General features: G+C 36.8%; 1 protein-coding gene across 4 annotated transcripts; it reads right to left on the bottom strand.

Annotated features, from left to right (window-relative positions):
• Window positions 1-8,181: 8,181 nt before the first annotated feature.
• On the bottom strand, window positions 8,182-14,123 carry LOC106459157 (nuclear factor interleukin-3-regulated protein-like). Of its 4 annotated transcripts, none has more exons than XM_013918751.2 (2): window positions 13,824-14,123; window positions 8,182-10,170 (listed from the first exon to the last, which is right to left on the bottom strand). In XM_013918751.2, the coding sequence occupies exon 2, from the start codon at window positions 10,146-10,148 to the stop codon at window positions 8,817-8,819; it is 1,332 nt and encodes a 443-aa protein (XP_013774205.2). In that variant the 5' UTR covers window positions 10,149-10,170; window positions 13,824-14,123; the 3' UTR covers window positions 8,182-8,816. The 4 variants fall into 4 exon arrangements, with proteins under 4 accessions (XP_013774205.2, XP_022241292.1, XP_022241293.1 ...); XM_022385584.1 differs by lacking the exon at window positions 13,824-14,123 and adding an exon at window positions 11,543-11,759; XM_022385585.1 differs by lacking the exon at window positions 13,824-14,123 and adding an exon at window positions 11,075-11,176.
• Between the last annotated feature and the right edge of the window lie 6 nt (window positions 14,124-14,129).

Here is a 14,129-nt window from a genome sequence, read left to right as displayed (position 1 = left end):
TAATACCACTATTTAAATTTGTATTTTTAATCTGAGCACTACCTTACTCGATAAATGTACTAAACAGTCGGGGCAGAGACCTCCGTCAGCACTAAATTTGACCTATTGAGCATAAGGAAAGCAACTAGTCAGCAGCAGCCGTCATTAAGGCTTTGCTCAGCTTTAAACAAATAACTGGATTGACTATCACTCTTCTAGTGCACTCAGGGATGAAAATGGCATATGTATTTAATTGCTTAGCGACACAAACCTTGGACCTTCCGATTCACAAGCCCAGCACGCTAACATTGGGCCACGCCCAAACCACATCATTATTGAGAAATTTAAGTAAAAGTGGTATACAAGTAACTAGAATTAATTTTTACATAAATATATGAAATTAAAATATACATTTCCTTAAAAACGAGTATTTTAGAGTTTATTCTTAATCAATCACATAAGATTTTAAATATTACACTGAAAATTGTATGTTAAGAAGATACGTATAAGTATGAAGTTTAAAACTAATTTCATTAATTCTTTTATCTACGTTTGCATGTGTGTGTGAAGTTACAGAAGAAATCTTAGAAATGACCGTATACAGGCAGGCGCCAGAACAAATATATAAATTAGTGAAGCATTTCAAGTGAGGGAGGGTAAAGCACTTGTAATATCTTAACAAATATAGTCCTTGCATATTTTTGACAACAGCTGCTATAATCATTGGCAAAACAATGTTATTTTTTAAGAATATCGACGTGAACACAGCAGTCGTCGAAAGCTTGGAAAGACTATGTGCATTAACGTTTATAAGTCACTTGTTTTCATTAGATTTATAATTCAAAGAATATAGAAATGTTTTAAATAGATTACGGCGCGGCTTACTATGCTGATACCGTAGGTGGCCTGTTGATTAGCGTACCGAACTGTGAATCCTAAGATTCGTGATTTGCGTCCATGAGCTTCTCGAGCGTGGGTGCGTTATACGAGTGAATATCAATTCCATCTACTTAATTTGGAAGTTGCCCAATAGCTGGAGATGGAGGTTGTAAGCTAGCTACCTTCTCTCTCTCTCCCTCTAGTATGTCAGTTCAAAATTATGGACAGCTAGCGGAGATAGCCTTTGTAAGATCTTTGCGCTGATATCCGGAACAACCAAACAACTTACAGCGCTGAATTCAGTGTGTATTTGTCACGGATTTTATTTAACCAACAAAGAATGGCTTTGATTTGTACTAAAACAGAATATCATCCTAACGACAAACTTATATTTTACATTGGTCCTCTAACTTTTGTTTGTTCTCGAACGGTCTGATTTTTATATCTCAATGGACCATATTTGAATCTACACACTATGCTGTTGCTTCCTTCCTGTAATTATGCAACCGTTCAACGGACCACCCAGTGGACCCTCACCAAACAGCTGGAGGACCTGGATTTTGCGGACGACGTCAGCTTTTTGTCCCACAAGCAACAGCATGCACAGTCCAAGCTCACCCGGCTCGCTGAGGAAAGACCGGCCTGAAGATCAACACCAGAAAGACGGAGGTGAAGCGACTGAACAACAAACAAAAGCGCCCACTGCAGCTGCAGGGAAAAGACATTAAAGAAACAGAGCGCTTCGTTTACCTTGGAAGCATAGTAAGCAGAGACGGCGGCGCAGACGAAGACGTTAGGAGCCGGATCAGCAAAGCAAGGCTCGCGTTCAACACCCTGCGACTCATCTGGAACTCCAAAGCCTTATCCCTGCGCAGCAAGATCCGCATCTTCAATACAAATGTAAAAGCAGTCCTCCTGTATGGGTCCGAGACATGGCGAGTTACGAACACCATCACCAACAAGATACAGACGTTCATCAACAAGTGCCTGCGACACATCATAAACATCAGGTGGCCAGAGAAGATCTCAAACACAGAGCTATGGAAAAGGACCAACCAGAACCCAGTCAGCCAAGACATCAGGAAAAGAAAATGGAGCTGGATCGGACACACACTGCGAAAACCAGTTGACAACGTTACAAGGCAGGCCTTGGACTGGAACCCACAAGGGAAAAGAAAAGCTGGGAGGCCAAAACAGACGTGGAGGAGATCGGTCGGGAGTGAAGCGAAGGCCGCCGGAATGGCGTGGACCCGGAATGGCTGAGGAGAGCAGCCCAGAACAGAGTCCGTTGGCGAGGTGTTGTTGCGGCCCTATGCTCCACTGGGAGTCTACAGGATTAAGTCAAGTCAACGGACCACCCAAGAAGTACCCCGAACCACAGATTGAGAACCACTACTCTGACTCATATTATCAATAGATTATATCTTAAAACTTTAGATTATATTGCAGTTACCACCATCGATCTGTTCTTGATGACTCCTAGTGGCTCAGCGGAAAGTCTTGAGACTCACACTGCTAAAAACCGGGTTTCTGTACACGTGGTGAACACAGTACAGACAGTCCATTGTGTAATTTTGCGCTTACCAACAAACAAAGGTACAAAAAATTGTTAACCCTCAAATTATCGGCTTTTTCTACTCCGTTCACCACCGGTAAGTTTGTTTTAATTTTCGCTAGCCGTCCCTAATTGAGCAGTGCAAGACTAGAGGGAAGGCAGCTAGTCATCACCACCCACTCTTGGGCCCCTTTTTTGCCAATAAATTGTGGGATTGACCGTCACATTATAACAACCCCGAGTGAAAAGGCGAGAATGTTTGGTGGGACGGGGATTCGAACCCGCGACCCTCAAATTGCGAGTCAAGCGTAGAAGTTGTTCATAGTACACCATATTGAATTCAGTAGGAATTCACGTATTACACCATATTGAGTCCAGTAAGAGGCCACGTATTATACCATATTTAGTCCATTAGGAGTCCACATATTACACCATATTGAGTCCATTAAGAGTCACCATACTGAGTTCAGTAGGAGTCCACATATTACACCATATTGAGTCCATTAAGAGTCACCATACTGAGTTCAGTAGGAGTTCACATATTATACCATATTGAGTCTAATAGAAGTCCACATATTACACCGTATTGAGTCCAGTAGGAGTCCACATATTACACCGTATTGAGTCCAGTAGGACTCCACATATTACACCGTATTGAGTCCAGTAGGAGTCCACATATTACATCGTATTGAGTCCAGTAGGACTCCACATATTATACCGTATTGAGTCTAGTAGGACTCCACATATTACACCGTATTGAGTCAAGTAGGAGTCCACATATTGAGCAGTTCTTATATTCTTCCCTGTTACAATACTCAGTGGGGGGGATAATTCAATTTCTAATTAAAATACGTAGAGCATACTGGAATTAATCATATTATTGGACTTGTCAAAAACATTTGTGCACAAATAGATGATATAATCGTTTTTAAATAGTAGATGATGTCTTTCATCGGCGGTACTTATACTTACACCTGACTGTTCCAGTCTGTATACACAACTCTTAATGCCAAGCAAGTAGCCAATCACGAAGTCAATGGATTCGACTAGTTTGAAAAAGAATGTTTTTCTAAAGTCCGGACATCCCAGTGTTAAAGAGTTATCAGGCTGTTATACTTTTATACCTAAGGATTTTAGATTTTAATTGCAAATAATAGAGTGTTAATTGGTGTTAAATGAAATTATCGGTAATTTTACACGATTCGACTAAACCCTCCCACCAAGCAGCAAGGCTGAGAAGCAAATAATTTCTTACCTTTCTAGTTTCCTTACTGAAAATTATTTGTATGTGTAGGGTCCTTCTTTCAAAACAATTCTTCAAATATCTGTAATATGCTAAGATCGATGGTGGTGCGTGCGTGGCTTAGTTGTTAGTGTGCAGGATTGTAAAATGAAAAAAACCAAGGTTTGCGCCGCAATGCCGCTAAATATGTACTGCACTTTAAGCTGTGGGCGCGTTATCAGAGTGATAATCAATCCTGTTATATTGGGTTCAAAGCAGGACAAAACTCTTATGGTGGCGGGTGTTACTAACTGGCTGCTTTCCTGTCAGTCATTAGATCAAAATTAGAGACATGAACCTTTATGGTTTCCTAGCCGTTTAGTTCATATGAACAAAAAAGGCACTGATGAAGTCAATAATACCAAAACAATAGGAAATATTTCTTATCAGTAGTTAGTGCCATAATTTTCTTAACTTTCTATTTGACCACCAATAAAATATATTCAAATACAATTCAGTCTTAAGGTAGGACCGACTGCATTTCTTACCAAAAAATGCCCCCAGTGGCTCAGCGATAAGCCTGAAGGTTTATATCGCTAAAACCAGGTTTCGATACCCGTAGTAGACATAGCATAGAAACAACGCAACCCAACTTTCAGATACAACATAACCATACTTTTAGATACAACATAACCATATTTTTGATATAACATTACCTTACTTTTAGATACAATATAACCCTACTTTTAGATACAACATAACCATACTTTTAGACACAACTTAACCTACTTTTAGATACAACATTACCTTACTTTTACATAAACATAACCCTACTTTTACATACAACATAACCTTACTTTCAGATATAAGTTTTAGATACATAGAACATTACCTTACTTTCAGATACATGACTTTACTTTAAGATACAAAATTACCTTACTTTCAGATACAACATAACCATACTTTTAGATATAACATTACCTTACTTTTACATACAACATAACCCCACTTTTATATACAACATAACCCTACTTTCAGATAAAACACAGTCTTACTTTCAGATACAACATTACCATACTTTTAGATTTAATATTACCTTATTTTTACATACAACATGACCTTACTTTTAGATACAACATGACCTTGCTTTTAGATATAACATTACCTTACTTTTACATACAACATAACCCTACTTTTATATACAACATCACCTTACTTTTAGATACAACATTACCATACTTTCAGATACAACATGACCTTACTTTCAGGTACAACGTAACCCTACTTTTATATATAACATAACCTTACCTCTCGATACAACATTAACTTTACTTTTACACACAACATAACCCTACTTTTATGTACAGTATACACTTACCTCTCGATACAACATTACCATACTTTTAGATATAACATAACCATAAATTTAGATATAACATTACCTTACTTTCAGATACAACATGACCTTACTTTCAGATACAACATAACCCTACTTTTATGTATAACATAACCTTACCTCTCGATACAACATTAACTTTATATTTACATACAACATAGACCTACTTTTATATACAGTATACACTTACCTCTCGATACAACATTACCATACTTTTAGATATAACATTACCTTACTTTTACATGCAACATAACCCCACTTTTAGATACAACATAACCCTACTTTCGGATACAACAAAACCCTACTTTTAGATTCAACATAACCTTCTTTTAGACACAACACAACCTTACTTTTACATACAACATGACCTTACTTTTAGATACAACATGACCTTGCTTTTATATATAACATCACCTTACTTTTACATACAACATAACCATACTTTTATATACAACATCACCTTACTTTTAGATACAACATTACCATACTTTAAGATACAACATGACCTTACTTTCAGATACAACATAACCCTACTTTTATATATAACATAACCATACCTCTCGATACGACATTAACTTTACTTTTACATACAACATAACCCTACTTTTATATATAACATAGCCTTACCTCTCGATACAACATTAACTTCACTTTTACATACATCATAACCCTACTTTTATATACAGTATACACTTTCCTCTCGATACAACATTACTATACTTTTAGATATAACATAACCATACTTTTAGTTATAACATGATCTTATTTTCAGATACAACATTACCTTACTTTCAGATGTAACATGACCTTACTTTCAGATACAATATTACCTTACTTTCAGATACAACTTAACCTACTTTCAGATCCAACATGACCTTACTTTTAGATACAACATGACCTTACTTTTAGATACAACATTACCTTACTTTTACATACAACATAACCATACTTTTATATACAACATTACCTTACTTTTACATACAACATAACCATACTTTTATATACAACATTACCATACTTTCAGATACAACATGACCTTACTTTCAGATACAACATAACCATACTTTTCTGTATAACATAACCCTACTTTTATATATAACATAACCTTACCTCTCGATACAACATTAACTTTACTTTTACATACAACATAACCCTACTTTTATATACAACATCACCTTACTTTTAGATACAAAATTACCTTACTTTTAGATACAACGTTACCTTACTTTTACATACAACATAACCCTACTTTTATATACAACATAACCTTACCTCTCGATTCAACATATACGCTATGAATTGTATTTGTTGTTACGCAAAAAGCTGTAAAACCTAGCCACCGGCGCTGTTGGGATCATATTTCAATATTTTTCGTTATAAGCCCTCAAGTTTACTGTGGGGCATTCCATGCCATCTCGAAATTGATGTGTTTTTGTATTTCGGGTTTGTTCCTGGCCTTTTCTTATTGGATCATAACTTGGAGAACATGCCTATCTTCCTCTTTGTTTCTGTAACAAGACGTTGCATTTTTTTTCTCAAAGTTTCAGACTTTCTCCGTAATAAGTCACTTTTCCGTTTGTCAATTTTTAGCATCGTGATTTTCGATATTTTTGATCACTTTCAACTCATACTGAAGTAAAAAAAATATAGTTGTGTAACTTAAGAAGATCGAATTACTGCAAAAATTCCTGCAAGTTTGTATGCAACGAACTCCGTACGAAGCACTTGCGATCCCTTCAGTCACAGAACAATTCAGTTCGTAGCGTACTCTTGGATTTACGACCAGAAAAAGTCATTTTCTTCTGAAATATCACGACGATTCTCCACTAGGAAGACTCACTTTGAAATTCTGCATTAAACTCACTTTACTACAATTTTAGAAGTTTTATTAAAAAAAATATTTTCGTTGGTAATAATAAATGTACAAAATTAATTGGCATTATTGATATGGAAAGAAGTACCATTTCAACATTAAGGAAGCGATTTAGGAAACATGTGTTATAAAATATGGTCCTATTACTTCTAGCCGTGGCATAGCAGCTCATAGAATGGCTCCCAATTATTTTTTCAAGTGCAACCTTTGAGCTCATAGCTCCGTCATTTCTTCACCGATATGAGATCTAATTATAATTTTGGACTGAATAGGTCAAACCCTTTCGATTGATGATTTGACCACGCCCGAAATATCATAGAATTTTTTTACTCTAATTCTGCCTAAAAGAATTTTAATTTGAGGGCAGGCTGGTAGAGATCCCGATGAGTATTAAAATTGAATTGGGTATACTAGCGCCCCAGGCTTGGTATTGCTGGCGCATAAAAATAGATTGCTAATAAAAAGAAAAAAAAAGGTCTTATAGAGTAATTTACTTTAATCGTTCCTAAAAGAATTTCAAGTGCGGCGGCTATTGAGGACTCCCTCTTCTTTTAATTATAGCGAGAGTCTATTTTATAATATTTTTCATTTTGGTGTAATATAAAGCTGTTACTGATTTATTTCTTAAAAAAAAAAAGTGGACACATCCACTAAATAATATTTTTGTATTTATAAGAGACCCAATTGTAATGAAATTTTGTTAGGAATTTCTTATGATGATATTGAAAAATCGTGCGAAGTTTCATCCAAATCAGACTTAAACTGCAGGAGAAGTTTTGCGGGCAGATGGACATTGACCTCTTATATATATAGCTTGCAAGTTTTGCTAAATAAATGATATATATATATTAACCCAGAAGTTTGATATTATAAATAACTATATTTAACCACGAGTTTTGACATTTTAAAATTGTTACACAAAAAATGGGTTTAGGGAAACAGAATGATTTTCTATTCACAGTATATTGTGGTGGAAAGGCCCCAGTTTCGATACCTGTGGTGGGCAGAGCGCTTAACAACAACAGACAACAGTAATAGAAAGAGACTTTGCCGTCCAAACAACGGCATGCGTTCGAGAGTACAATATGGCAACAACAAAAAAAAAAACTGCTTAAGTATTAGATATTAGACTTAACACTCCTGGGCCCAATAGGATCGACAGAACTCTCTGATTTGGCTCACTTACTACTGGCGCGAGCTCAAATGGGTCACTGTAATAAATCGTGTCCATTGTGTTTAAGAATGTGTGTAAATGTTATAAAACACTAAACACCAAATAGTATTTCATACTGATTTATTTATCACATTTAAACAATTTACAACGACAATAATAAAACACGTCAACTGCTCAGCACTCTTGTGAGTTAGCCAGTATCTCTTTTTTTTGTTGTTGGTCAAAACAAATTTTACAAAAAATGTGTACACAAAAGTTGTACAAGGGTTCAGTTGGTTCATTAAGATACAAAAGTTAAGTGTTAAGTACACAAGAATATTTAATTACCTAGAGTTCCTATTTCAAGTGCTTTTTTCATGTTTAAAAACGGATATACATGTAATTATATTGTGTACTACATTCATTAAATACAATAACTTTCCAACAGGTGGCTTCTAGGTGGAAAATAAAATTTATCCTGACAAATAATATAATTTGACCCTGTATCCCTCAAAGAAAAACTACTGTGGCAGTTGTGTGATACTTTAAATTTAGTTTATATACATTTATTATTGTAAACAAAATATTAAAAGCTGTACAAAATGTGGAAGAATAGTTATATACTTTTCACATGGAGATAATGTGTTCATAAACGTGTCACAGTGAGAAAAGACTTTGGAAGAAACTGTACCAGAAAGAGGAATATAGTGACGACGGTACACCAACAGTTTGTTCAACTTTTGGCACTAGTTAACGACATTACGTCATATTATGCTGATAATCTGAACATATTTGTTCCTTTTCCTTAGATGGTTGGTCATCGAACTCCTTGAAACTGCGGTTTTTTAATATCAATGTCCGTAAACTAGCCACTTCTGTGGCTAGTCTCTGCAGCTCGGACCGTAGCTGAGAGTTTTCGGCCTGCAACAGCTGGCGGTCATGAGAGGGTGTTTTATGAGAAGATTTTCGTGGAGATCGGTGTTTACAGTTGGTATCGGCGGAACTGAGGCTGACAGAAGAAGGATTATCGTTACTGCCAGTGCTGTCCCAATCAGAAGAAACTGAAGAAGTGTCCTCCCGAATGTCTTGTCTGCTGCTCAGGCCAATGTCTTGTCTGCTGCTCCGGCCATTGTCCGTTGGGCTAGGTGAGTTCTGATGAAGTTCGCGCTCTCCGAGACGAGTCTTATGTCGCAGCTTATGTGGTAAGGAGAAATGAGGGCTAGAGTGCCCACTGGCACTCGTTTGAGGACTATCTTCTGTTGATGAACAACAGCTGGAAGAACCTGTGGACTCCTGATCAACAGGAGAGCTCCGTACAACTGGAGAAGCAATGGGTAGAGTATCTTCTAGCGTTGGACAACTACTGACTTTGAGTTCGGTGCTCGAATTTGATTGGATGGAAGAGAGACTGTTGCTACCACTAGTTGAGTAACCACTGTCGTTACTGCTTGTCATTACAATTGGCACTTGACCCATTTGGGATGGATGGGAGATTGGCTGGAATGATAAAAGAGAGAGGCTTGAGATGGATATGTTTGGGCTGTGAGTGTAGGAAGTGGTAGTGCTGCCCATTGTTTGGCAAATATTCGGCACGATTGTGGGCATTGGTTTCACATGTCTTTCACATAGCTCTGGAGGGGAAGAAGAAACAGGCAGAGAGATTTGTTCAGAATTGATCATTTGCTGTGGCAAAATCTCATATTTATCTTTAATAGCTCCTAACTCGGCTCTAAGAATGGCATTCTCTTTGGTCAGCTCCAAGATTTGGGTTTCCAACACCAAGTCATTTATTCGACGTTTCTGCCGGGATCTTTTAGCTGCTTCATTATTCCTTCGCCGTCTATCCCAATAGATGGCGTCTTTCTTGGAGTCTGGAATGAACTCACGCTGCTTCCTCGCCGAGAAACTTTTTCCGGGGTTCAAATGGGCAGTCAGATCTACTGGTACATTCACTTGGTGAGGCCAGCCATCAGTCTGACAGGTAGGAGAAGAGACAGGGACTGCACCCGGTGGTGGTTCTCCCTGAAGAAGGAATCGAGGTAGTTCTTGGAGTCGGAGTTGTTTAGGCAAGGGCTCACTTTCTGTCAACATACTGTTATTATCAGAATTCGATCTGTAAAATATAATAAAAACTGATTACAAATTATAAAACAAAACTAAAAATGTTAATGTAGCAATGGTACTAAGACAAATATTAATACATGTATATAAACATAATATCAACCGCAAACTAATGAAGTCTCACATCCACAAGCCACAGACTAATCTAACATAACCAATTAAAAACGCATACAGTGTGTTTTGTCGCTTCATTGATGCCAAAGTATTTCAGCTTTTGATATTCTAATTCGATTACAAGTCATCGATATGTTACACCAACAACTTTTCCAAAAATATCAATCTTTGGTCAGAAATTAATACCCTGAAAAATAAAATAAATACAGGTTAGATTAAGCTGTTTAAATGTGATAAAGAAATATGTTGTACGGAATGAATAAGTGTAAGGTTGTGCATTTTTATACTACTAGATGACAGCATATGTCACCTGTTGCAGTGCGCGTGTTCTGACTATGTAACTGATATAATAGACCTATTAATCATTCATAAGATAAACAACATGCTCCTGCTAGTACTTTTTCATATTCTAAAAGTTGAATTTGACAAAATTATCTGACATTAAAAACATAATAATAGGTGGTTATTAATTTAAAAACGATCAACTTGACATGTTAGTGAAACTCTGCAAAAATCTACCTTAAAGAGTTGACGAAAAGAAAATGTTTTAAACAAACTAAAAGAGAACAATTTTGTCATCACACACATGGTTTCCACTGCCATGAGTCACAACCTCGATGCTGTTGACAATAAACTCCTCCTTAATCTACAGTCCCTAAAACAGTAGCCTTTTCTATCTGTCTGTTTAAACGCAGTGCTATATAATGGGTCTGCTTGCGGTCTATTCGCCGCTGAGAATCGAGCCCCGGTTTCTACTAGCATTTGCACTTCTGTAAACTTACCGCTGACTCAACGGGGAGCACATGCTTCACGAATCTCTATCTTCATGATTGGAGTTCGAATATTAAGTACTAGTTACATCTAAACCCACTACCGAAATGGGGCGGCGCTCGAGGTAGTTTAACCAAACACACACCTACATAACATCTGGAGAGAAATATGTATGCTAAGTCCTCTGACAACAATTCGTATTGAAACAGTGAAGTGCAAGAGCACGTGAAAACTGAGGCACGTGAGTCGCGATTCACGCGCCGCCATCAACTTACGTTCATCGCTAAAAGAACTTCTATTATTAGCCTTTTTTTAAGGCTAATAATCTATTTAATCTATACATTTTATTAAATTAATAAGGATGGAAAGGCCGTTTTTAATTACTGTTAATATTTGGTAGAGTGATGGTAAGTTAGAGCATATACGTAAAGGCACAATAATAATAAAGGTTTTTTCGGTCGCTTAACACAAAACCATACCTGATCAAAATGTTCTCACAAGCAGCTTGTGGCATGAGTGACTCTAGCCACGCAAGATTAAACTAAGAAAATCAAAACTACTGCCTCTGACAAGGATTCCGTCCCATCTAACGCTCAGTAGGGCGAGTTGACCACCTTGTACGGTAATGTGACCTAGATTTGGGAACACGCTGCTTCCGGACAGCTAGTGATTTAGTGACGTATTTAAATTTGGAGAAGCCGAGTGAAAAGGGGTCAGGGGTAGAAAATCATGTCAAGGTACATGAAAAACACCTCCAACTCCCTCTCACTCTCAATTAAATACCACTTGAAATTGCCAATTATGCTCTGGTTCTGGAATTATGTAATAACGAAACACTTACGACACACCAGAATAAAATTTTTACGAGATATGTGTTACATATCCATACATATACATATTGTTTTGGTGCTTTATATGTAGGCGCGGCATGGCCAGGTGGTTAGGGCGCTCGACTCGCAATCTGAGGGTAGCGGGTTCGAATCCCCGTCCCACCAAACATACTCGCCCTTGGGAGCGTTATAATGTGTCAGTCAATCCCACTATTGGTTGGTAAAAGAGTAGCCTAAGAGTTGGCGGTGATGACTAGCTGCCTTCCCTCTAGTCTTACACTGCTAAATTAGGGACGGCTAGCGCAGATAGCCCTCGTGTAGCTTTCCGCGAAATGAAAAAAACAAACAAACAAACTTTATGTGTAATACATGGTAAGCCACCGCCGGACGTACGCAGATGGGAAGCCTGCGTTCCCTGACGTTTAATTTTAAAAATTGAATATACACAAGCGCTGCCTCAGATGAATAAACTAATATAGTGTCTAAAGTGACTCTTAACCGAAGGCAGTTTAATAATGTCTTGAAGGGAGTATTAATTATTTTTAACTTCCCACCAGAACAAGCTAAACTGAAAAAAAAAAGAAAAGGAAAGAAAAAATCAACCTAATAATGAGTACATGTTGTTAGGCCTAAACACAAGCGTCGAATGACAGACTGGGCTTCATATTTATTTCTGGTATTCTAAACATCTTGTCTAGTGACTAATTCAGAAGAATATATTAGTGGCATCAATGCTACATATTCTTCAAAACCTACACACACACACACACACGCATATATATATATATATGTTCAATGTGTTGAGTAAAGACAACTAAGGACACCATACGCATCAGCTGAAATAGTTAGAAAAAAAAAGGTTTACAAGTACTGTTTGTTTGGTTCCCATTGTCTAATAGTAATAAGCACATTATTTTTCTGTATCGTGCGACTATACTAATTACAGTAGTTTATGATCAGTGATTAAAAACTGCTTTATTCGCCAAGCCTAAAGTAAGGTTCTTTACATCAGTGAAGGAGATGACGCACGCACGCATTATCGTGACGTATGAGCTAGAAATAGCAAACTTTAATACTTCAGTATAAACCTTTCTATTTCGTCACTTTCGCCGTCAAAGGTGATAAACATTGTACTAAAATCAAATTTTAGCGTTTAATTCCTCATCAACAGTACAGCAGAATTTCATCAAGAAATTATTTACATAAAGCCTCGGATGTGAGAAAACACTATGACTAATTTTTAAGTTACATTGCTTTACTAAAAGGTTTGCAACAATATTTTGTTTTAAAAATCGACTAAGATCCCTTCTGAAATATCTGATACATGACATAAAAGCAGAAAAGGAAATGGGTTTTAGGGACTAGGTACACGCTTAGAAGGAGCAGTAGGGTGATAGGTATAAAATAACAAACAGAAAAGATAGGACGTTCTGATTTTATATTCTAGCTTGTCAATATCGACAATTTGAGTTCCTAATTCATAAGAAACTTTAGACTTTGTATCTGGACATCACAAACATTTAATTTGAACCAATGCTGCATTCAACCTACCACGTGAAACACAAAAACAATATTTAACTGTGTTTTTTAATATTTACTTTTAAATTAAGAAATTAACTAATGCATAATACAAACATTTGAATTATAATCTACAAATTTATACCAAACTTATTGAAATGTATTCATAAAATAGTAGTTCAATAAAATTTTCAATGCAAGTCAACAAGCGCCATGACATGGACTTTTATTTGTGATGCTAGGATTTAATAAGCATCTTCAGTAGTACTAAATTTGACCAATGGAAAATATAATGCAAACTGAGAACTAGGTACACATCGTGTACCCCAATTTCCATCGTAACTGCATAAAAGGCACAGTCGCTGCACCTGTTTTCGTATGAGATATTTAGGAAGTGAAAAAGGAATCTTACCTGGAAACCGTGCCCGTGAAAGATCCAGTTAAATACGGTAAACACTTATGTAGCTAACGTAAAAAATAAGTACAACAGAATAGTTTTCAATGTGGTTTGTAAGAAATGTTAAATCCTGATTTTCAACACAACAACAGGAGAGAAATATCAGAAGACCGTACTAAAGAAAACAATCAGTATTGTTGGTTTGAAACTACAAAAAACCCTTGCGGTGACGAGGAGACACGAGACTATTGTGAGTACAGCAATGTAACGTCCAAGTGATCTCGGGATAGAAAGCCTTTGTCACGTAACAGGGAAAAAATA

This window comes from Limulus polyphemus, unplaced genomic scaffold, assembly GCF_000517525.1.
Source record: "Limulus polyphemus unplaced genomic scaffold, Limulus_polyphemus-2.1.2 Scaffold569, whole genome shotgun sequence".
Classification (NCBI taxonomy): Eukaryota; Metazoa; Arthropoda; class Merostomata; order Xiphosura; family Limulidae; genus Limulus; species Limulus polyphemus.
The sequence above is the reverse complement of the archived record's forward strand: the minus strand, read 5'-3'. Positions and strand labels throughout refer to the sequence as shown.

Excerpts from the sequence above, each read along its gene's own strand:
- LOC106459157 (XM_022385584.1), bottom strand. The coding sequence starts at position 11,577 with ATGCCACAAGCTGCTTGTGAGAACATTTTGATCAG. Across the intron at positions 10,171-11,542 it reads TGTGAGAACATTTTGATCAG|ATCGAATTCTGATAATAACA; the intron begins GTATGGTTTTGT and ends TATATTTTACAG.